This window comes from Chinchilla lanigera, unplaced genomic scaffold (genome assembly GCF_000276665.1).
Source record: "Chinchilla lanigera isolate Chin_1 unplaced genomic scaffold, ChiLan1.0 scaffold00021, whole genome shotgun sequence".
Lineage (NCBI taxonomy): Eukaryota > Metazoa > Chordata > Mammalia > Rodentia > Chinchillidae > Chinchilla > Chinchilla lanigera.
In genome coordinates, this window is record NW_004955422.1 from 24,345,725 (window position 1) to 24,371,588 (window position 25,864).

Below are 25,864 nucleotides of genomic sequence, written 5' to 3' on the forward strand. Positions count from 1 at the left end.
AAGATAGAAGCCATGATATCTGCAACCAGCAATACTGCAATCAGTAATTCCACAGAGCTCAGAGTACCCAATCCCTTTGCCACAACTGTCCCTGTGTGATGGACATGGAACTGTAGGACTTAATGGTTGCCCTGCTGGGTTTTGATCTTGTTTTTATCCAATTTTTAAAATCTTTTTCCTCCCTTTTGAAATGGCAGTGTTTACTCCATGCCATTGTATGTTGGAGATAGTTAATCTTCTTTGTTATTTTTTCAGAGACTCACAGAGAAGAGTTTGCCTTGTGTCTCAGAGAATATTTTGGACTTGACCTTTTTAGAACTGATAAGACTTTGGCAAATCTTAGGGATGGAGAAAATGCATTTTACATAAAGAAATTGACATGAGTCTTTTGGGGGGTATTGGGTAGACTGTTATGGTTTAGATTGAGAATGTCCCCCCGCTAAAGCCTCCTGAGCTCAGAGGCAGGATGTTAGAGGGTGCTGCATCACTGGAGAGCTCTACTCATCAATAGATAACCCATCAGCGAGTTCAGCAACTGAGTGTCCTGTTTGGAGGTGGCACCTAGTCAGAAAAGGTGGGCCACGGGACATGTAACTGCCCCTGGTAACTTTCTTCTCTCCCCCCTGTTTCCTGATCTCTGTAATGTGAGCAGCTTTCCTGTGTGGCAGGCCCTTCCATCGTGCTGTTTCTGCATTTGAGCTTGCTAACTGCGGTGGATTGACAACTGGTGGGTTAATTTGTAACACCCAGCTGAACTGAATCAGTGTAATGCTGGGTGTGGGAGGCTTACCTGAGGGTTGTTGCCAGCAGCATAAGAGGCAGAACTAGAAGGGCTAAGGATATAGCTCAGTGGCACAAGTGCCTGCCTGGAAAGCACAAGGTCTGGAGTTCGATTCCTGGTACTGAAAAAGAGGCAGAACTAGAGAGGAAGAAGTTTAGAAGCTGCTGGAAAGCTGTTAGAAGCTGAAGGTTGCTGTTAGCTTTCCTGGAGGAGACTGTCATGCTGGCTTTCCTGATGAACTCAGCTGCTCTTATTGTTGGAGGACTTTGGGACCTTACTGTCACTAAGAATAGCTACAGTTTACTTTGGGGGAACTCTGGTCCTCACTTTGAGCATCTCTTCCTGGATCCAGAGGGGAAGATGATGCACTACTCAGTCTCCTGGAGCAGCTTGTTGCACTGGCTCTCTTGATGGTAGCTTGGCTGTTATCATCAGAGGGACTCAGGACCTCATTGTTGCTAAGGATGGCTGTAGTACTTTTTGAGGAAGCTCTGGTTCTTGCTTTGAGCTTTGCTTCTTGGCTCCAGTGCAGATCCCTCAGCCTGCTAGCACAGATCATTCATTCCACTGGCACAGACTTTCTAGCTTCCACCACTGACCTTTGGGACTTCTCAGTGCAGATCCATGAAATAGGCCTGCATGAGACATTGTCTTGGGCTCTTGACCTCCAGTTGGACCATGGAGAGCATTGTTATGGGCTCTTGGTCTTCAGCTGGACTCATGCAGGACATTGCTGTGGGATCCAGGCCCTCAGCTGGATTCTTTTGTTCTTAGTGTGTGGACAGATTTCCTGCACTCTTTTTGCATATGACTCTTTGGGTGACTATTATAAAATAATCTTATAATTATGTGTCCTATGGTGTTTCCCCTTGTAAATCCCAAACTGCTACACTAACCATGGACTGAAATTTCTGAAACTGTGAGCCAAAATAAATCCCCATTCCTTTAAATTGTGGTGTCAGGTATTGTGTCTCAGCAATGTGAAAGTGCCTAAGACAAATTTATGTGTATAAAATTTCCACTGTAGAATATTGGGGTCATGAGTTGGCTTCCATCGCTTTCCTTTTCTTTTTCCAACTCTTATTTGAAAGATCATGAAAAATAATAAAAAGTCTTGTAGTTTCAGTATCTGCATACCTTGAACTCTCGAATGCTAGTCAGATGGACTTTGGAAAGATTTCTCACTTATCGAATTTTACATGGACTGAGGAGAGAACAGTAGATCTGGTAGACTTCAACAGGAAGATTTCAGGAGATGAACCTTCACTGAAGTATCATCATACAGCCTGACCAGGAATAGGGAATATCACACTACTGCATACTTGCTACTGTAGCTATACCTGATGACTCCCAAATTTATGTTGCATTCTTTGAACATTTATTTAAAACACCACCCCTCATCAATGGCTTCAAAACTATATGAAAATAATAGCTAGTAGTACAGATGCTGGATCTAAAATCTTTTAGGTCCCTTGCTAGGTGTGTAAATGTTTATAAGTTGTTCAAGATCCAGACCAGGAAGTAGTAATAAGGCCCTATCTTATAAGGCTGTCCTTGGAATTAAGGAAAATCTATATGAAGTCATGATTATCTGACCCCAAGTTCTCAAATGCTCAATAAAATTTAGTTGTTAAGTTTAGTAAGAATAGAAGTGAGTAGATGATATACATTACTTCCTGAACAGTGAAGTTAGAAAGAATGGGTAAGGGAGGGGATACTGGGTACAATCTCCACTGAGGGTTGAAGAAATCTAGGCAGTGTCTCTAGCAGGAGCTAAAGTGAATATTGCTGCAGTTTATCCAAGAATAAATCTTCCCCCATCTTGAAAACTATGATGCAGGGCTAGAAGATGATTCTTGTGTGTGCCATTTATGTTGTCTTCTGATTTTTCACTTATTTCAGTTATTAATTAATCTTCTTTGCATTATCTAGCAGTTGTTGGATCCATTTTTCATGTTCTCTTTTGTTTTTTATTTTTTCTTTCTTTATTTCTTTTTGGTACCAGGAATCAAACTCAGGACCTCGTGCTTGCCAGACAGGCGCTATGCTGCTGAGCTGTATCCCTGGCACCTCTCTTGGTGTTTTTAAGGTGTCTTTGAATAGTTAATTTTTGAAGGCAACACTGTCTTCTAGTTCTGAAATTTTGTACTTTGTGGCTTACAGCTAGATTCACGCCAAAACCTCCTTTACTCATAGGTAAGGAGTTTTTGGAGCTGGCTGGATGTAAGGTGTGTGATGCTGAAATTAAGGGCGCATGGTAATAAACTGGCCCACTGATTGGAATTTGCATAGTTCTGGTGTGCCAGAATAGATTTACTGAAGAGAGATATCCTACCCTGTGTGTGGATGGCACTACTCAAAATGTTTTCATTTTGAGTTTGGGATGAAAGGGAAAGGCAAGCTCACTTCTGATGATTGCTGCTCCTGCTTGCTGGCTTTTGTCTGGCACACCATGAACTGTTTTCCCCCCGTGGTGTACCTCTGCCGTGCCACCTTGACTTGGAGTCAGCTAACTATAGATTGAAACTCCTACAAACTGTGAGCTGAAATAAACCTTGCCTCCTTTAACTTGCAGGTGTAGAGTATTTTGTATCAGTAATGAGAAAAGTTACTAGGACACTGTACTCACATTGGTTCGTTCTGCTGCCCATATTTTCATTATGATTTTTAGCCTCCTGGAGTTTTGACTGAAACCTTTTCATGGATTTTATTTCTTTGGGAAACTGTTCATTCATATTTTGTACCATTTTGTTTAGCTCATTTATCTTCTTATTTGTTTCTCCTGGAAGCTCCTGGATCTTTTGGTTATTACCTCCATTATCTGTTTAATTATATCTGCTCTAATTCTGCTGAATACCTCTTTGAGCTGCTTTCTAACCTCCTCTGTTATCCTTTTGACTAATTTGAGTGTGTGGCTTATACTATTCTGCCCCTTGGTGTCCTCGAATGGCTGTGGAGGAGTTGGGAATTTTCAGAGGCATTTTGTTGCCTTATCTTCTCATATATCTATTGTTTTTGTTTGTTTTGTGCTGAGGTTTGTGGATGATTATAGTCTAATGACTTTGTTGCTAGCATAGAGATCTCTTTACTCTTCAGGGATGCACTTTGGGCCTGGCTAACAATAATCCTTTGCCAAAGTCCTAAGATCTGTCCATCTTGGTTAATTTTGGAGGGAAAGATGCAGTGTAGTTAGTCAGTTAACCAAGTTCTCTGGGAATGTACTTCAGTGTTATTAATGTCACAAAGGTAATCTGAGTGTTCATTTATAGAAAAACAGCAACAATTTTAGGACACCATTAATAAAAAGAGAATTAGGGACAATAGTATCATCCAATACAAATTAGATGTTAAAATACCATAGAACCTGCTAGTACTAGCTGTGTGGGTGGGGCCTGGGCCCTTTAGCTTAAACTCTTTAGGGGCTTCTATTGCCAACCTGACCATGACTCCCTGTGGCAGTCTCCTGTGGCTGTCCCTCACCCAGTCACTGTGGGAGTGCAACACTAGGAACCCTGAAATGAAGCTAACCCATAGCTGCTCTGAGTCCTGGGTTCAGTTGACCCCTCCCTGGAATCACATTTGACAAGGCACTTTCTCCAGGGGATATGGTAGGTGCTTGGACTGCAGTCACTCGGTGGCTGTTAGAGCACTCAGCATCTTCTGGTCCATTCCACCACTGGATTCCTCCTGGAAGCCCTTTAGAGTCCCCTGCTTTCATGTTGTCTCTGTAGATCCAGTCTTCCTTTCTTATAAGCCACAAGGAAGGAACTTCTTCCCTTTTTCAAACTGTATTCAGTCTCTTGAGTTTCTATGTAATTTCCAGTTTTCCAGACAGATCCTTCCTGGTTCTCAGAAGTTTATCTCCCTGCTTTTTATCTTTCCCCAAGTTGTTGTTTTCCAGTATCCACATTCTGAATCTTGGAGAGGCCGAGTTATTGTTGCTTATCTGACCCTTATATAGAAGACCACCCAGTTTCAAATAAAACTTGCCCTTTCTCCTAGTCTTTAATTTAGGAAAGGTTTGGAAATTTTCAGTGTCAGTCAGATGGTAAGTGTGGGTCACCAATAGCTCACTATCATGCCTAATAGATTAAGTGAAAATATAGAATAAGAACAAGCAGAACAAAATGTGCATGTAACTTAAATCTGTATCCAAATAATGATGTGCTTAGGGTACAATCAGGAAATATATTTTTGAATGAAGACTGACTGCAAAAAATCATAGAATCTGAATTGTGAAGAATATGTAAATGTGGAAATCATAAGGAAAGAGTAGATAATAGAGTGCCCATCATTTCAAAGAGGTGCCTGTTAGTACATTTTTCTGCATTTCCCTCATGATATCTTACATATTACAGTGTAGTACTTCTCCTAGATATAATGATATGAAACCTTTTAAACATTTACTTTACATTGGATTTGGTGCTGAAGACTTCACAAATTGTGGCATAGTTATAAATAGTAATGCTTCATTAAAAGACGCACAACATAAGTTGATGAATAATAAACTCTCTAGATTTTCACACCTTTCTATCAGAGCCATCAAGTAAGTGACAAAATTAGGAAAAAAATGAAAGTGCTAATCTCCTTAGCTTGAGAATTATTTATATTCATTTTTTCTAGGCACTGATTATTAATGGAAAATAGCAAACATCAATAAGATATCACCATTCCTACTTGCATTCTTGTTTTTGATATTGTCTTTGTCAAAACAAAAAGTGCAAAATTTCTGTTTTATATCCTCCTCTTAATACATGACATAGTTCTTCTCATTATCCAAGACAGACCAACACTCTGTGATACTCTCGCTCAGTCTCCTCCTAATCTGTCCAGACAGAACAGAGGGCATGACATGCCCCACCTAGAATTCACTTGATTCCTTGTTACTCTGTACTTTTTAGCTCTTAAGATTTTTTTTCTGTTATCCTCCCACCTACACCCCTCAATCCCTGGTAACAACCATTTGTTTATCCACTTCAGAATTGAAATGCACACAAGTGATGTTGATTCACAAAGTAATCTCTTCTTTGAACTATTTTATTTAGTTATTTTGAAATACTGGGGATCAAATTTGGGACCTCACATGTGAGAATCACACACTCCTGCTGAGTTTTCTCCTTAGACCTCAGATCATTCCTTTAAATCCCTGCTCCTCCTGTGTGACTGTAAGCATTTTAAGTACACAGACCATGTTGTGACTATTTCTGTTTACTTAATGCTCAATACTGTACTTCCTACTATAGAAATTAATCTCTTGTGTCCTGCCCAGGGCTATTAAATCCACTCATCCTAAAAAGTGACATGAATGCTGAACTGTCTGCCTGCCATGACATCAAACACTTTCTCTGCCTAGTGTGACACCCACCCTCCATATAACAGAGGATCATCTCTAGAGAAATATGAAAGCAGGGTAGGGTCCACCCATCTCCACATAATCTTACATTTAATTCTTTTTTTTTTCCGGTACAGGGAATCAAACACCAGGCAGGTGCTGTGCTGCTGAGCTAAATCCCCAGTCCCCCATACATTTAATTCTTTTTCTGATGTGAATCTCTTTTTCTTAAATTTAGTATGTAAATTTTAAATTATATTTGTAATCTTATAACTTTCTATTCAAGTAACTGATAGGCTAAAAATTCTTCTAGTTTATCATTTTTCTGCTCTTTCTGTTCCATAAAAGGAGCTGGTGGCTGGACCCCACTTGTGTCAAATAAATACCAGTGGCTGCAGATTGACCTTGGAGAGCGAATGGAGGTCACTGCTGTGGCAACACAAGGAGCATACGGGAGCTTTGACTGGGTGACCAGCTATCTCTTGATGTTCAGTGATAGTGGGAGGAACTGGAAGCAATATCGACAAGAAGAAAACATCTCGGTATGTTTCTTACTAATAATTCTAAACGTTGCTTCAGACTTTTTGGAAAAAACATGTTTTCAATTGATAATAATTGTGGCAAATATGATGTTTCAAGACCTGTTGATATTGTGTAATAACCAAAATGGGGGGTTAGATACCTTGGATAAGACCCCAAAAGCACAGGCAATGGAAGCAAAAATAGACAAATAGGATTACATCAACCTAAAAGTTTCTATAAAGGTAGGGATGCATTAGTAAAGTGAAGAGACAACTTACAGCATAGGGGAAATATTTGCAACCTATATATTTGATGATAAACAGAATCTTAAGAATTTCTTTGAAAAAAATTCCAAGTGAAAGTGAGGTCCCTATCTCAGAGAAAACATTGAAAGCCCTCTTGTTATTATTCTCTTTAATAATATAGGAATTTCAGAATAATACAAGTCATAAATGATTCATTTTGTCATTTTGCTTAATAAGAAAACTTAGCATTGCTTCTGCATTATTTTACATTGGTAGTTTGAAATCATTGTTTCACTTTTCTCTGATTTAGTCTCATATTTCTGAAAGATATGCAAATTTAAAAACTTAATAAATGAGTAGTTTCTATATGTATGGCAAATTCAGGAACATAGGCTTTATGGTTTTTTTTTCCAGTACCGGGAATCGAACTCATGACCTTGCACTTGCCAGGCAGGTGCTGTGCCGCTGAGCTAAATCCCCAGCCTGGGAACATAGGCTTTAGACTTGAAGAATCCTGGGTTCTCTCACAGAGTGTTGCTATTGGCGATATCTTCTGGAATCCTTTGGATTTCTTCACAGCACTGACATCGCTGCCATTTCTCAGTATATGCCAGTGCCTGTTTAGAGGAATCACCTTTTGTTCAACATTTACAAAAATGTATTTACTATGTGTTTGGAAGTTATTTATATGGGTTTTAAATCTTGCTGTTCATTGATTAGTGATATTTAGAATGTTGGGGACAGTTTTCCTATAAAAGAGACTTTAAAAAATGAATCTTATGAACTGTATATTTTGTATTATTTTTTGCAATTTGATTCTTTTCCTCCTTCTCAAGAACACATGAATATTGGAGAAGCCATGAATGTTGTTACTCAGCTAAGCAGTTAAGAGGGAAATCATAACCAAGAGAATTCCATCTGAAGATTTTTGTCTTTTTGCTTACTCTAAAAGGTTTTGTGCCTAGAAGGAAGTAGTGTAAAAGATAAGGTTCTTATTAATCCAAAACAATAAAAATAACAAGTACCAACTCTCATAATCCCATGACCTGTACCAGTGTGTTGAGCATCACTGGTGTGAATGCTTTATTTTCCTAAATCATTGTCACTGTGTGAGATTCCTCTATGTGACACTTTGTATCCCATCCTGGCATCTCTGTTATTCTCCAAAAAATTATGCTAAATTTGTAACCTCCAGTACTTAGGAGTATGAGCAGATTTCGAAAGAAGGTCTTTACAGGGCTAAGCAAGTTAAAATGACATCAGTAGTGTTGGCCCTACTCCAATATGACTAGTATCTCCATAAAGAGAGTGCATAAGATACACAGAGGGAAACAACATGAAGACATACATGGAGATCATCCGTGAAGGGGCAAGATTGAGGTGATGCCTCTACAAGCCACGGACTGCTTAAGGCAAACAGAAGTTAGGAGCTAGGCTTGGAAAAGATCTTTCCCTCGTGCCTGCTTAGGTAGCGTGGACTTTAGACTTCTGACCTGCAGACCTTTAGCTAACTAGTTTTGGTACTGTGTAATGGCAGCTCTAGGAAACTAATGTAAATCTTGAAAGCCTAACTCTACCTTGTAGAGACTAGGATATCAGGACATACTTGCTCGATGAATGGATGAAGGCCTTTCTAAGGGTTCTGGGGGTGATTACTGTGTCTCCAGGCAGTTCAGATATTTGTTCTGCCTCTGACTGCCTCAGTTCTGCTGTTGAGTTCCTGGCCTCATGTTTGTTTCCTTCTGTGTCTCCTATCATTTCATGCAGCTTCCCTGTCAGGCAGGTTTATCCATGCCAGGCAGATTGTCTTCACGAGGCAGAATGCACATGAAGAGATCAGTGTACATTGGCAGTACACAGTGTCTTCTTCTCCTGGAACAAAGGGCTTTTTCTGAAAAACAAGCATGGGAAGAAGCAAACACTCCGCCTAATACTGAGGCTAATGACACCTGCCATTCTGAAGGGTCCTCTGCACATCAGGCTGCATGCCCCGAGTTTCCTGATATACCCACATTTAGCCTCTGATGTGCCCACAGTGGCTTTATGCACCCTTTCCCCAAAGGTCACAGTTTCCAAGAAGGGTAAGAAACAGAATCTCCCAGGGGTAAGGAAGCTCTTTTCCATCTCATTTCCTAACTCAACTTCTGTACTAATAAAATAATGAGAGGTTTAATTTGGCATTTGTTCTTGTGTAGCATTCTTAGATGAACATATAAATACACACACACACACATGCTCACGCACACACACACACTTTGGTTTCATCTGCAGAGCAAAATGTAGAGAGAAAGAACAACAGCAAAATCCTACTAGGAAGTGGTAGTAATTGATTGGGCAATGTTCCTAAAACTAGATTTAGAGTCAAGCAGAACAGTAGCCCAAGCTTTAGAAATTCTTTTGAGGTGAATCCACACTGGGGAGCAGTGACACATTAAGCAATACCTGTACAAATAATCTTCACAATTCTCCTGGGCTTTCTGCCTTGCAAATTGAAGTGCAGCCTGTGGTGTTGTCAACTTCAGGATTCATTTAAAAGGTACCCTGTGAGTTTCCATTACAGAAGTAAAAGAGTTCTAGAGATAGCTGGTAGGGATTGTTGTACAGTGTGGATATACTTAATGCTATTGGGCTATATGCTTAAACATGGTTGAAGTGTTAAACTTTGTATAATACATACTTTCCCACAATAAGAATGTCTTTAAAAACATATACAATGACTTGCTTAGTGGGGTTTGTTAGTAGTTTATGTACCCACTACTCTTTCACCTTTTCTTTCTGATTGTAATTGGGTCTGAATTTTCAAACGAAAATCTTCAGAAAGCTTCTAAGGTGATTATTCGCAGTCTGATGTTACTGATACAAGTTCAATTCACATGAGGGAAGGGTCCCTCACACCAAGCTGCTACGAGGAGCACAGCAGCCTTCCTGGACCAGAGGATTCACACCCTTGTTGTGGCTGAGAGGGTGCCACTTCTGTAAGCCCAGGGGCAAACCTGTGGCCTCGTGAGAGAGAGGAGAAGACATGAACTTGCATATATGTTTGGTTGGATGACTGCATTTCCTGGAAATTTCAAAGAAATTTAAATGGCAAGTGTGGATGAATGCTGTGAAATGAGAGAAGCTGCAAGTCAAGTGCAATTACTGCGCCTCATTGGAGGGTAAATTTCCAGTTCTTGTCCCTCCTCTGTGGCCTACGCCTTTTGCCGGTGTTTGTGGTGATCTCAAGAATAAAAGGGCTAGAGGGTTTCTTGCTCCTCTCTCCCAGCCTGAGGGGTCTTGAGGCGACAGCACCGACAACTGCGACTTCAGCAGGACGAGGGAAGGATGGACAGGAGGAAGCTCGGGAGGCGGCGATCTCGGCCGGAGATCGTTACGGAAGCAAAAAGGAAGAGGTCTCCATCTTCCGATTTACACGAGTGGAAAAGAAGCCTAAGAAATAAAGTCATCTCTTTAGGCCATAAAAATCAATAAGGTATCCATGGGCGTTCTGTGTCTTCTAAGTCATCTTCAGAAAGGACAGCTTGTTAGATGTTGGTCAGCTCTGTCAACACACCCCAGAAGTTTTACAGTCATTGACCAGTATTGGAACTTTTTAAGTTTTGTTTCTTCTTTCAAGTTCTGTCATTTCTGTGCTATGAATAGTTGACAATAAGGAGATGCCTTTTTTCTTTCTATTTCATAACAGACTTTTCTTCTCTGCTGTGCTAACATTTCTCCCATTTTCAGTTTTTTCTTTTGCAGATCTTTTGGCACTTCCTCTTATTCAGTTTCAGTGTCCTAAATCTGTCCACTTTGTATTATAAAAGAATATCACTGAGTTCTGGAGAAATATACAAATTAGATCTAATGTACTTATGATAAGAGTTTTTGTAAGTTGTAGCAAAAAATTATAGATTTTCACAAATAAACATAAATTAGTAAAGGGAAATAACCACAACTATTAGATTTCACTATAAACAAACTTCCAAGGTGACTACAATGTTCTAAATAAAAAAGTATGCAAGAAATAGTCGATATAAAACAAAAAGACCTATGAGTATATCTTGTGCAAATAAGAACTGCCTGGTGGAAATGACACCTGCCCAAGGGACATTCCAGATAGTCAGTACATAAATAAAGTACCACCCAAATGATGCTCAGAGCAAACTGTTAAGTGGTTAAATATTTGGAAGATTCAAATTATAATTACTTTCAGAGGAATTTCCTACATGTTAGGATTGGACATCAATAAATGATTAGAAAGCTATTTTAAAAAAAGGTTTTGAATTTCCTCGTTTAGCATAGTGAGTGAAAATAAGTCTGTATCAAAATTAAAATTAAAATTATTGGAAGATCACACAAATTTAAAAGACTAGAATCCCTGAATTTATGCTAGAGTGTATCTGTAAGCTTCTTTTTTTTATTATTTTAAAGAGACTTAAAAAATAACAAAATAATAACGATATAGACAAAAACAAAACAACACAAAAACAATAAAAATGATACAGGGTTTCAAAACAAAATGATAGGGATCTGTAAGTTTCTAAATCTTGTTTCCCCACCCCCTTTTTTTTTCTATAGGTACTGGGAGTTGAACTCAGGACCAGGCAGGTGCTGTGCCACTGAACCATATCCCCATCCCCTTCCCCTTTCAAATAAATTTTCTGTAGAAAGTATAAAAATATATTGGTGACTCCATAGAGGTTTAGAAAGCTCTTGCTATTCTGCTATATCTGCACTGAATATGAGTTTGAATAAAATTTATTTTTTATTTTTTTGAGACAGGTTGTCACTATGTAGTTTAGGTTGGATCTGAACATACTTTATACACTGGGCTGGCCTTGAACTTGAGGTGATCCTCCTGCCTCAGCTTCTTCAGGGCTTCTATTTTATTGGTCATTTGAATGTACAGAATATATATATCATGTAGGGGAAGGGAGGCTACAGGCAAGAAAAAATAGGATAAGGATCTCATTAGGTTTTCTGGCAAATCCTGAGTAGAAAGAGTTAAAGCTTTGCTGGAGGAAGCAGTTAAGAGGCTCAGAGGGAGAGCTGATAAACAGAACATGGAAGGAAGCCAGCTGCCTTAACCATGTTAGCAGTCCCTCACCACCTCTAGTAAAATGCAGCAGAGATGAAATGGGGAGGGGACTACATAACTCTTATTTAGTATTTAAAACTACACCTGTGCATCTACACACACACACACACACACACACACACACAGAATCTACCCCCAAAATGTATACACACTTCAGGAAAATAAAAGTAGTATGATTTTTTTTCAACAAAGGGTGTTACCCGTGTATGGGGCCCCTATGAGATATATTATACACAGAAAACCCACTACACTGCCAGCCCTTACAGAAGAAATTGAAAATGCATGTGCAGCAATCTCAGTGACTGAAGTTACCCAAGGAGCAGTTCTTCATACTAATAAATGTCTGGAAGGTCATGGCCACCATTTTGAGTGCCCTTTGTAACTGTAGAAGCCAAAGGTAACTTGTATTAATCTCATGCAGTCTCAATAAATTTAGTGTTAAAATATTTATACAATTTCAAAAAAAAAAAAAAAAAGAATAAAAGGACTAATCCAGAATCTAACTGATTTATTTCATAGCAAATGATTGTTTTGTTAGGAAATCTGTCCTTCGGTCAAATCAATATAGGAATCCAGAGCCATTTTGTTTTAGCCATAGTAAAAGTCCTTCGTGATGGTCGTAAGAAAAATTTTTCCATGGTGCCAAAGGAGAACTTCTGAATTATTTGAAGTCTGGTTTACCAGCTGAATTCTCAGTGTTCCCTGTAGGTTGCTGATTGACTGAGTCCTTTATCTTCTCAAAACAAGTACTAGATAGCTATAAAGACTTCTTAAGAGGTAACAGCCTTCACTTTTAATTCAGGGACTTTGAGAAATCAAAGCAGTTAGCTGCTTTAAATAGTTTTACTTAAAGCAATGTTATCTATTCTTTCCAAGATATGGATGAGCAGGAGTTTTCCCATACTGAAACTTTGGCTATGATCATAAATTATATCAACAGGAAGTAGAAACTTCCATGCAATTAGTGAAAGTTCTAATTAATCAGTAGTGAAATATTTTAGTTTCCTATAAACATATTCAGCAGATAATGATTTTCCTGTTTAAGTAGGCTATTTTCATATATCTCTGTAAAATTTCCCTGCAATCCATTGTTTTCCCTTTCATTGCAAACATGTTTTTCCTGTTTTATCATCCTTAATGAGTGTTCTCTCTTAGGTTATACTTAAACAACTTGCTTTTAAACATAGGCCTTCAAGAAATCAAGCTCATTTTCAGACAGTGCCTCCGTGTGTATTCTTAAGTTTCATAGTAAATACAAATGCACTTTTTAGGAGGCTGGGCTGAAGCTTTAGACAGAATTGTCTTTGAAATCAAGAATCTGTTATAAACTATGTGAACCTGGGCAATTTAATTTCTCAAAGTTCTAGTTTCTTCATTTAGAAAAGAAGCATAATTTTTTGTGAGGAAAATAAGATAATCCATGTAATGAGCTTAACTCTGTGCTTGGTGTAGCATGAGTTTTCAAAATGGCTTTGTCATTATTTTCTTTCTCTGATCTCTGTTGTAGCACTATTACGCTAGTGAAACTTTTCTTATCAAGCGGTATGGTCTATTACACTTTTATACAGTGGAGTTTCCTCAAAAAGTTGAAATAGAACTACCGAATGATCCTGCAATCCCACTGCTGGGTATATATTGAAAAAAAATTAAAATCAGCGTGCAGAAGTGATACCCACACTCCTGTGCTCATTGAAGCCCTGTCCACAATAGCTACCAAGTGAAATCAGTCTTAAGCAGTCATCAGTGGATAAATGGATAAACAAAATTGCTTTATGCACTGGTATGTAATGAAATACTGTTCACCCTTTAAAGCGGAAAAATAAATCCTATTATTTGCTATTGCATGAATGAAGCTGGGTTGGCCGTTGGCCTGCGAAGTCTTCCCTATCCACCCCCTTTAACTTTGGTTTCCTTCTAGAATGGCTTTGTTTTGCATTTCAACTGCTGACTCAGTCTCTAAATTTCTGCTGCTAGACTAATCGATGGGATGGTAAGCATCCATCCTCACGCTCATTTCTCCAGTTCTTGCTTCATTTGTCTTGGGCATCCTGCCAACTATTCCTCATCTCTTCACCTCTGAGTTGAGTCCTTTGCCAACAGAAAAGCTATATTTTTGCCAAGTGGACTCCAGTATGAAAACACTCACTAAAGTATATCTCCTCTGTCATGTAAACGGCTTCTGAGATGGATCTTTTTTCCCACAGGCCTTCTGAATTACCATGAGCTACAGTGGTCTTCCTGATCTTTCCATGCTAATATTTGAAACTCAGTTGTCTTTCATTCGGTTGTGCAGTGGTTTTATGCTGTCATCATTATACCCTTGACACAAATTTGTGGCTAATCTAATATCTATATACTACTGGTTAAAATGTATATCATTTGGGCTACCTTTTTATTTAAAATATTATTAGTGATTTGAGATTATGAATTCTAAGAGGTGAGGATTTTGAGCTTTTCTTCATGTAGATACTCTTGAATCATCTCCATGAAAGATATTTTCTTAATGTATTCTTTAAAATAATACAAATAACAATAAATAGTAATAATACTATATTATTAATGAGCTTTTTCTTGAGTAATGTGGAGTGCTGTATCTAGTCATGTCACTGCATGGATTATGACAGAAGTTTGTGTGTATAGAGGCATGAACATAACTGACATACTGTATAAACACAAGATGTGCTCTTCTTCATAAATATCAGGACCTGAGCCACATGCTTTCACTCTCCTGGTGCTTTTGATGGAGGGCAGGCCCTCACATGAGCGAAGGAAGTGTTCAGCCACTGAGCTGTACACCTGGCCTCACAAGACTTTTCTTCCATCCATATTTCCAGTTCCTGTCTTTGTCCCCTTCTGTATATGCTTTGTGCAAAATATTTTCTGTATATTAGAAACATGTTCTTAATTTCACAAATGTCCTTGTGCAGTAAAATTGGGGGCTATGGAAGATCATCCTTTGGAAAACTTCACGTGCCAAGACACCCCTTTTGAAGTATCTGTGAAATGAGAAAAGAAGAAGGATGTTAGAAACATCACCAATTAGCCTCAGAATTGTGCCTCTTAAACAGAACAATTCAGAAAGAAGTCGGCTTTATTGTGCATTCTAAAAATGAGAGTACAGACTGGGCGACAAAGTGAGCTCAAGGCCAGCCTGAACTGCATAGTGAGACCCTGTCTCAAAAAGACAAAACAAAACAAGAAAGTAGTTTTTAGAATTTGAACTCCTGTCTCTTTTTTGTAGTTCTTAATGTCCTTATTAATCATTCAAATCAAATGGCTTATCTTTCTTTCAGAGCTGGGAACATTCTTAAAGACACAATGTTATTCTTTTTAGAGAGAGAAAGAGAAAAATTATTTGAGCAGCAGAAAGGGATCCCCAGGGAGCTATTGCGCTGCACTCCAGCAAAAGCTTTAGTAGCTGAACTTCTAACTGCAGGGAAAAATAAATTCAGATTTGGGAAAGGCCTGTATTTATTACAAGGAGGTTTGCAAAGATTACTGTAAAATATCCTAAGGACTCAACACAAAAGTAATCGGGCAGTATTTTTTCCATGGTTGCTTCCCAAAATAATGAAAGTTGGAATGACAGAGTTTACATTAACAATGCTTTTGCCACCTTTGAAACAGAACCACTTCTCCAATTAGTTGATTAAGCCAGCTGAAATGAAAAGCGGTCTGTAAAAAAGCCTGCATGTCAGAGATTCTAGGTCATGATTAAAACACCTCTCTGTGGAGAGGAATTAGCCTTATCACATCTTGTTAATTCGCTATAAGCAAATGCTTTAAATACGTATACTGAGTTCCTGTGAAGACTATTATTGATCTCTTCTATGTAGGATCTTAAGATTGAGAGATTCTTCTCCATCTGAGCTTCACTCATTAAGCTACAAGGCAAAATATTTTAAGAATATTATTTCTGGAAGGGAATTATGGCTGTGGGCTATGGTCAGACGGAGCAAGCTAGTATATCTGATTTCAAGCTCAGAGATGTCTTCTCACCCCTCCCCAGTCTTCTGTGTGGTGGGTGCTTTGAGCACTACCTGAGCTTTTGGTTGCCGGGGATCTTGTGGGATCACATTTCAGGCCAAAGTGCTCCAGAGTATTTAGTGCTAGGTGAGCCAACATCGTCTCTTCCCTTCTTCTTTCTTTTCTCTCCTTTCTCTCTGTTGAGCTTCACATGCAGGCTCCTTGGGTTGTGGCACCATAAAGTCAGCTCCATCTGATTCTCCAGCTAACGTACTTGAGGACTCATGGAGTACGCATGGAGCAGAGCAGCACGCGACCTCTCTTCTGACATGCAGGTGTATCTTGGCGATGGGTTTCTGGAAATTATGGTCCTACCTCTGCTGTCTAATTCAAGACTGACTTGAATACTAGGAATATCAAGTCAAGTAGGACAGAGTTTTGTCATCAAAATTAGCAAATGTCAGGTGAACCAGAGGGCACAGCCGGAAGGCAGGTGAAGAATGACCCTGGAGTCAGATCCGGTCAATATTGGGTTTCTTGGGTTTATCACTTGCCAGTTGTATGAATTTGGACTCCTTGCCTCACCTTTGTATCTTTTTTATTCACCTATGTAATAGGCTTCACTGTACTAGGTACTTTCAGGATTCTTGTGAGAATCAAACAAAATACCTGAATAAATGTTGTGAGTTATCAGTAACATTGCCCCTTGATGAGAGTAGGCGCCAGATCACAGTATGTTTAGGCAAGTAAATGACTGGGTGAAAAGGAAATGGCAAGTGATGGCTCCTCTGTGTAGAAGCTTGAATGCATGTGGAGGGAGAGTGGAACTCTCTGCAGACTTGGGGGAAATCTTAGCCCCACTCTTCCAGAAAGACAGATGAGAACACATCTTGCTTCTTCAAACTGTGTATAGTTAGACTAAAAGCAAAATTCTTTTCAATATTACTCATTCTATATCCTGTTTTCCAACCTAATTTTCCATTTCCAGAATGGGCAAATATTTAACTCTGAGAGAGTTAAGTAGAAGTTTGAAATACACTAGCAGAATGAAAGTTAAGAAGGGTAAGTCATATAATAGATTACATTTTATTGTGGTTTCTATGGTGTCTGTGGGCATATCAGCTATGCAATTCAAAATTGTGAATTTTTTTTAGACTCCCGTGAGAATTTATCAGAGGGAAAACTGAGAAGCAGAAAATCACTTTTGTGTTATCCACTTGTTTATTTAACTACGTACTTTCTACCTTGCTTCATTCTAAAGTAGGTTGGAAATGGCAATCGTTGGAATCTTTCACAGGGTGTCATGTTCACAGACACACATGTGTCTCTCCACAGTTAAAGTCCTTAGGGTGGTCACCATGCCCTCCATATTGCAAATGAATATGCAGACTTTCTTTTTTTAAAAATGAATTGTATTGGTACACTTTTGATATACATAAAAATCATCACAGGAAATTTATACCTGTACATACTATATCTTGATTCTTTTTTGCCCCTCCCCTGCCTTCCACCCTTCTTACTTACAAAGGATTTGTTTCCATTTCTTTCCTTTTTATTCTCTTTTTTCCATTTCCCTTCCTTCCCATTTCTTGTGCCCCTTTCTTGCTCCCTTTCCCAATTGAATATTTTCTTTCCACTTCCCAATATCTATCATTAATTTTGGTCCTTATTTGCCCTTTTAGTTCCTGACACGAGAGAAAGAACGCAATATTTAAACATGTGTGTCCAATTAATTTCACTTAAGAGTATGGTCTCAGGGCTGGGGATTTAGCTCAGCAGCACAGTGCCCGCCTGGCAAGCACAAGGTCATGAGTTCAATTCCTGGTACCAGAAAAAACAACAACAACAAAAGAGTATGGTCTAAAGGTGCATCCATTTACCTAAAAATGTCTCAAGTTCATCCTTCTTCATGGCAGAGAAGTATTCCATTCTTATAAAAACCACATTTTCTTTACCCATTCATCCATTGATGGACTGTTTCCAAGAGTTAGCTATTACAAATTATGCTACTAAAAACATGAGTGTGTGTATATCACACTGGTATAATGCTTTTAATTCTTGGTAAGATCAAAAGAAAGGAATAGTTAGGTTAAGTAGAACCTCTAGCTATCATTGGAATCTCCATATTTTTTGAGGAAACTCCATACTGATTTCTGTATTTGTTGTACCAATTTACACTCCTATGAACAGTGGAGAAGTGTCCCTTTTACCCTTGCCAGCATTTGTTATTGGTTGATTTCTTGATAATAGCCACACTTTCTGGAGTAAGATTGAATTTCAGCGTTGTTTTAATTTGCATTTCTTGCATACCAGTGATGTTAAATGTTTTTCCATATATTTATTTCCTGCTTCTATTTCTTTGACTGAGAAGTGTCTATTCATTTCAGGCACCCATTCTGCATCCCCTTTAAATTCAGGGCATCTGATATTTTGAGTTCTTTATATACTCTAGAAAGTACTCCTTTGAGGAATACCTGGTAAAGAGTTTTATCTATCCTGTGGGTTATCTGTTCAGTGTTCATGGTTTCTTTTGCTGTGCAAAATCTTTTTAGTACAATGAAATCCCAACTGATGATTCTTTGTAGTATGACCTGTGTGACCAGGGTTTTGTTCATAAAGTCTGCCCATACCTATGTCTTCAAGAGTTTTACCTATTCTATCTTCTAGAAGATTTAGTGCTCCTGTTTTAGTATTTAGATCTTTGATCCATTTTTATTTTAGTTTATTTCATGGGTAGAGATGTGGGTCTAGGTTTAATCTTTGACATGCAGGAAGCCACCTTTCCTAGCACCGTTTACTAAAGATGCTATCTTTCTTTCAGTGAAGGTGTTTGGCCTCTTTGGAGTCGTGCCCCTGTCTTGCATCTTCTGCTCCACAGCTTCTATTCTGTTCCATTGGGCCTTGGGTCTGTTTTGTTTGTCTTTTTTATTTATTTTTTTATTTATTTATTTTTTTTGGGTTTTTCTCCGGTACCAGGAACCGAACTCACGACCTTGCGCTTGCCAGGCAGGCGCTTTTGCTGCTGAGCTAAATCCCCAGCCCCTGTTTGTCTTTTTTAATTTTGGTTTTTTTTTTTTTTTTACCAGTACCATACTGTTTTATCACATGCTACTGGTGGCTTTGTAGTATAACTTCAAGTCAGGGATTGTGATGACCCCTGCCTTGCCTTTGTTGCCCAGAATTGCTTTTACTATTGTAGGTCTCCTCTGGTTTTCCAAATGAATTTTAGGATTGTTTTCTTAGTTCTGTGAAATATATTATTGGTATTTTTATCTGGATTGCTACCAAATTTGGTTATCAAACATAGGAGCCTTTTGGTGGAGTTTTTGGGATGTTCTATGTAGAATATCATGTCATCTGCAAATAATGATAATTTTAACTTGTTTTCCTATCTTTATTCCTTTTATTTCTTTCTTTTGTCTAATTTCTCTGGCTAATGTTTCCAGAACTATAATGAATAGAAGTGATGATAGTGGGATCTTTGTCTTATTTCTGAGTTTAGAGTGAAAGCTTTCACATTTTTGAACTTTTAGTATAATGTTGACTGTGGTTTTGTCATAGATGACTGTTATCAGGTTGAGATAGACTCTCTATTCCAATACCTGTAGACCTTTTTTTCATGAATGGGTGTTGGACTTTGTCAAGTGCCTTTTCTGCATCTATAAAGATGACCGTGTGCTTTTTGTTCTTGGTTCTATTAATTACATTTGTTGATTTACCTATGTTGAACCATCCCTGAATTCCTGGGATGAATCCTACTTGTTCATGGTATATAATCTTCTTGATGATTTGTTGCATTCTCTTTGCCAGTGTCTTATTGAGGATATTGATGTCTATATTAATTAGAAAGATTGGCCTGTAGTTTCAGCTCCACTGAAGTTCAAAGTGCTTCTGTTTTCTGGCTGTGAGACTGGGAACTGAGTTGTTCAGCCCACAACACTTGGGTGTCTCTTGCCGGACTGAACTCAGGTCCCTGATCATAGACATCTTGCAAGGCTGCGCCTCACAAGACACTGGAAGCCCCAAGATCAAGTCTTCCTATGGCTGCTCTGAGTCTTGGGTTCTGCTAACCCCTTCCCAAAATGGTATCTTGCCAATTGCCCTCTCCTGGGAACATTTGGACTGGAGTCACTCACCAGCCACTGCAGCACACAGCATCCACTGCTCAGTTACACTGCTGCATTTCTCCATGGAGGCCTCTGGGGTCACCTGCAGTCCCCATGCCTATTTAGCCACCTCTCTCATTCCATCAGGGATAAAGTGGCATTTGTGACCTCCTTTTTCTGCATTAAGATCACTCTCTTGGCTTTTACTGTGACTCCAGTTCTCCAGTCAGATCCTTCCTGGATCCCAGTGATCCACTTCCCTCCTTCTCTTGTCCAAGTTGCTATACTCCACAGTGTCTGGACTCTGATTACTGGAGAGGCTCATTTGCCAGTGCTCACCACTCCACCATCTTTCTGGAAGTCCAGATGCAGCCTTGCACGGACAACAAATGATTCACATCCTAGTTAGAGTTGTGATAAGTCTTGAACACATATTACAACTGAAATTTCCTGCATGACATCCAGTGCTGTCTTCCTCAGCTTTTAAACAAGTCATGTGTGTATGGAAAGATTTTAGCAACTCAGTGTTACACAGGGTTATGTTATCTCCTATCTGAAAGTTCTTCCCAGACTGTTTGAAGAATGTTATGTAGAGTGAGTACAGGCATGGCCTATGGGTGAGGGACAGTAATGGAAATTGAAAAGCTGGAGGAATGTCACTGCACTGCATCTACTCTATGGTTGTCCTCAAGCTATGAAGTCTACTAGGCAGTGCCAAAAGGACAAGATTGGAGGCCAGGAGTCTCAGGGAGCATATTCTAGTGGGGCCTATTAGGTGCCTGGGGCACTGAGGATGTGAAGAAGGTCCAGTGATTAGAAAAGTCTCACAATATAACATACTGGAACTTATGGGACACAATGAAAGCAGCCCTACAAGGGGAACTGAGAGTAGTGAATGTCCATATCAGGAAAACAGAGCAAGCACAACTGAACAACTTAATGGTGAAGCTCAAACTTCTAGAAAAAGAAGAGCAGGCTAAGCCAAAAGCTCACATAAGGGAGGAAATTATAAACATCAGAACAAAAATTAATGCATTAGTGCCTAAAAAATCAATCCCTCCCAAAATCAATGAACCAAACAGTTGATTCTTTGAAAGATTAAATAAAATCAACAAACTCTTATCCAACCTTATCAAAAAAGGAAATAAAAGACACAAATCCACACAATTAGGAAGGAAAAGAATGAAATCACAGTGGACCCTGCACAATTCCAGAAGATCATCTATACCTATTTTGAAAACTTGTACTCTAATAAGATGGAAAATGCAGAAGATATAGACAGATTCCTAGATACAAAGCTGAATCAAAAATATATAAAAGTCCTAAATAAACCAATATCAATCAATGAAATCAAAGATATAATTATAAATCTACCAACAAAGAGAAGTCCAGGCCCTGACAGATTCACTACTAAGTTCTATAAGAAATTTAGAGAAGACCTAACACCACTACTTTTCAGACTCTTTAATGAAATTGAAAGGGAAGAGATATTTCCAAATTCACTCCTGGAAACAAGCATTTTACCTTGATACCAAAACTGGAGAAGGACCCAACTAAGAGAATTACAGGTCAATCTCCCTAATGAATATAGACATAGATATACTCAATAAGACACTGGCAAAGAGAATGCAACAAATCATCAAGATTGTACACCATGACCAAGTGGGATTCATTCCAGGGATGCAGGGGTGGTTCAACATATGTAAATCAATAAATGTAATATACCATATTAACAGAGCCAAGGACAAAAATCATGATCACCTCAAGAGATTCAGAAAAAGCTTTTGACAGAGTCCAGCACACATTCATGATAAAAAAATCCTACAAAAATTGGAATAGAGACTCTTTATCTCAATCTGGTAAAACCATCTATGACAAACCAACAGCCAGCATTATACTAAATGGACAAAAACTGAAAGCTTTCCCTCTAAAATCAGGAACAAGACAAGAATGCCCACTGTCTCCAATCTTATTTGATATAGTCTTGGAAACTTTAGCCAGAGCAATTAGTCAAGAGAAGGTAATAAAGGAATAACAATAGGAAAGGAAGAAGTTAAATTATCATTATTTGCAGATGACATGATACTCTACATAGAAGACCCCAAAAGTGCCACTAAGATACTGCTAGATTGAATAAGCAAATTCAGTAACATTGCTGGATACAAAGTCAACACTCAAAAATCAAGTCTTCCTACACATGAATAACAAAATCTCTGAGAGAGAAATTAGGGAAACAACACCTTTCACAATAGTATCCAAAAAAATAAAATACTTAGGAATCAATCTAATAAACGGTGTAAAGGACCTCTACATTGAAAACTACAGAAGTCTGAAAAAGAAGATTGAACTAGATGTCAGAAAATGGAAAGATAACCATTATTCTTGTATAGGAAAAACCAATATAGTGAAAATGGCCATACTTCCAAAACTGTTACATAGATTTAAATCTGATCTAAATTCCAATAGCATATTTCACAGAATTAGAGAAAACTATCCTAAAATTCATTTAGAACAAGAAGAGACATAGAATAGCAAAGACAAGTTTGGGCAGCAAAGGCAAGGCAGCGGGCATCACAATCCCTGATTTGGAATTGTATTATAAAACTACAATGATACAAAGAGTGTGGTAGTGGCAAAAAAAAAAAAAAGACCTGAATATCAGTGGAACAGATTAGAAGATGCAGACACAACTACAGACATACTCAGTCACCTTATTTTTGACAAAGTTGCCAAACTTTGTCAATTCAGTGGAAGAAAGATACCCTCACAATGATATATGTGCATCCATGGTTATAGCAGCACAATTGTAATAACTAAATCTTGAAAACATCCCAAATGTCCATCAACTGAGGAATGGATAAAACAGATGAGGTATTTTTATGCAATGGAGTACTACTCAGCTATAAAGAAAGATAAACTCGAGGCTTTCCTAGATAAATAGATGCAACTAGAGACCAGTCTCATAAGTGAAATAAATCAGACTCACGTATGTAAACATCATATTGTCTCCCTAGTGTAAGAAACTGAAAGAGTAAATAAGACCCAAAAGGTACAATAGATATAGTGAAAAGGAAAGAAACTGCTCAAAAGGAAAGCACAACTAGTATGGGGGAAAAGAGAAAAGCAGAAAAAAAGCAGGGAAAAAAGACATATATACAAACACAAGATAGCCAAGATAATTGTACTACTAATTTCTATTAATTCATTGAAAGGAATAGTTAGTGCTGATATTGTTTGATCAGTTTTGCATGCCTATATCTGATAATCTGAGCAACTACTTTGAGGATAACAATATTCAATATAATAACCATTGTTAATTCCCTATCATCTTGTCTTGAAACTCTGTATTGTTTTTACTCTCTTTAAAATGAAAGCTTGGGCTGGGAGTGTAGTTCAGTGGCACGAGTGCCTGCCTAGCAAGTGCAAGGTCCTGAGTTTGATTCCCAGTACCAAAAAATAAATAAAATAAAAGCTTATTCTAAATAAATAAATAGTGTTGGAAAAACTGGCTCTGCACATGCTGAAGATTAAAATGGGGTCCATATTTTTCGCCAGGCACTACAATTCAAAATGGGTCAAAGATCTAAATATTAAAACAGAAATATTAAATCTTATGGAAGATATAATAAGTAAAACTCTTGAAGTCATTTGTGTAGGCAAAGACTTTATGAATAAAACCCCAGTGACACAGGAGCTATCATAAAGAATCAACAGCTGGGATCTAAACTTACTGAAAAGCTTTTTCACAGCAAAAGAAACCACCAGCTAGTGTTTTCCAGCTATTCCTCAGACAGAAGATTACTACTGAGAACATATAAAGGACTAAAAAAAATCATATTTCCAAACTTTAAAGACCAAATTCAAAATTGGGCATCTGAGATGAATACATATTCTCAGATGTAAAAATACAAATAGCAAATAAATACATGAAAAAATGTTCAGCATCACCTGTTATTTTAGAGACACAAATTAAAACAACACTGAGATTCCATCTCGCCTTGGAAGGAATGGCTATTATCAAGAAATCAACCAATAACAAATGCTAGAGAGGCTGTGGGGAAAAAGGAAGCCTTTTCCACTGTTGGTGGGACTGGAAATCAGTGTGGAGATTCCTCAGAAAACTAGGATTGGAGGTACCACTTGACCCAGCTATTCCTCTTCTGGGTATCTTCCCAGAAAAATTAAAAGCAATGTACCATAGCGATATATGTGCACCCATGTTTATAGCAGCACAAGTTGTCATAGCTAAATCTTGGAAGCAACCCAAATGCTCATCAACCGAGTAATGGATAAAAAGAGGTGTCTTTTTATACAATGAAGACTCAACTGTAAAGAAGGATTGACTAGAGACTTTTATAGGTAAATGGATGCAACTTGAGACCATATTCATAAGTGAAATAAACCACATGCATTTGTGCAAACATGGTATTCTCTCCCTAGTGTGAGAAGCTGAAAGAGTAAATAAGATAGAAAATATACAATAAATATTGTAAAATCAGAAGAAACTTCAAAAGGAAAGAAAAACTGGGAATGGAATTGAGAAAAGAAGGAAGGGAATATATATATATTATATATATATATATATATATATGATAGTTAAGATAGGTATAAAACTAATTTCTCTTAATTCACTGAAAAGAAATTGTTTTGTGCTAATATTTTTGAGACAATTAAAAGCTGATATCTCTTACTCTGAGTAACTAATTTAAAGTTAACAATACACAATGTATTAACCATTGTCACCTTCTTATTATCTTGTTTTGAAATTTTAATTTTTTTCTCTTGAAAATAAAAAAGTCTCAGCCCCACTGAAATTCTATTAGAACATTATTATTTTATTTGATGAATTTTAAAGTTACAAGTATCAAGGTGAAAATGCCATGGTTTAAAAAATTTTAGACTAATTCCTCCTATGATTTTTAAAAGCTGTACTGTTATCTTCTTTATTCATCCATCAGCGTTCATCGTCCAGTGTTCATCAAGACCTACGTTGTTTTCACATCTTGACTATTGTGAATTACGCTGCACTGAACATGGTAGTGCAAAGATTTCTTTGAGATCCTGATTTCAGTTTTTTGGAGGGTATACACCCACAAATAGGATTGCTGGATCATACGGTAGTTTTATGTTTAATCTTTTGAGGATCACTATACCGGTGTCCTTAGTAATGGCACCACTTTAATTCCTATGAACAGCACTCAAATGTTCTCATTCTTCTACATCTCACTAACACTTATTGCCTTGTCAGGTAACAAGTTTCAGTTATTGAATGTGAACAAGTTCTAGAGATCTGCTGTGTAACACTGTGCTGACAGGTAACAATATTATGTAGTGCTCTAAAAAACTTGACAGTAGCTCTCATGTTAAATGTTCTTATCACAGTAAAACCATTCTACCATAAAACAAGCATATGAATGTTTCAATGAATATAAACTCAAATCTGTAAAAAAAAGATAAGGAAAGCAGTAGGAGGATTATGGTATGTTAGCTATATTTTAAGTGAGCATGTAATGTTGAAAAGTAGTCAATGTTTTTTACTGTTTTCATTTGGACTCATTACACAAGCTGCCACAAAAATTTTAAGAACAATATGCTCATGTAACAATATAGGGAAGATTATGCATATCCGTGAGTATGACTTCTAACAGGCTCAATTTGTAAAGCATACAACAAGGGGCTGGGGATTTAGCTCAGCGGCACAGCGACCACCTGGCAAGCGCAAGGCTGTGAGTTCGATTCCTGGAAAAAAAAAAGTTTAAAATGGCATCCTCGTAAAGCATACAACAGTTTATATGTCAGGGGTATAATTATAAATTGGTGAAATGATATTTT

General features: G+C 38.0%; 1 protein-coding gene across 1 annotated transcript in view; it reads left to right on the forward strand.

Annotated features, from left to right (window-relative positions):
• Nucleotides 1–25,864, forward strand: part of LOC102027871 (contactin-associated protein-like 3) — a 113,349-nt gene that overhangs the window by 43,681 nt on the left and 43,804 nt on the right. Inside the window, exon 3 of the mRNA XM_005384980.2 lies at nucleotides 6,462–6,655. Coding sequence (XP_005385037.1) covers nucleotides 6,462–6,655 — 194 coding nt within the window. The remainder of the gene's footprint in view (nucleotides 1–6,461; nucleotides 6,656–25,864) is intronic.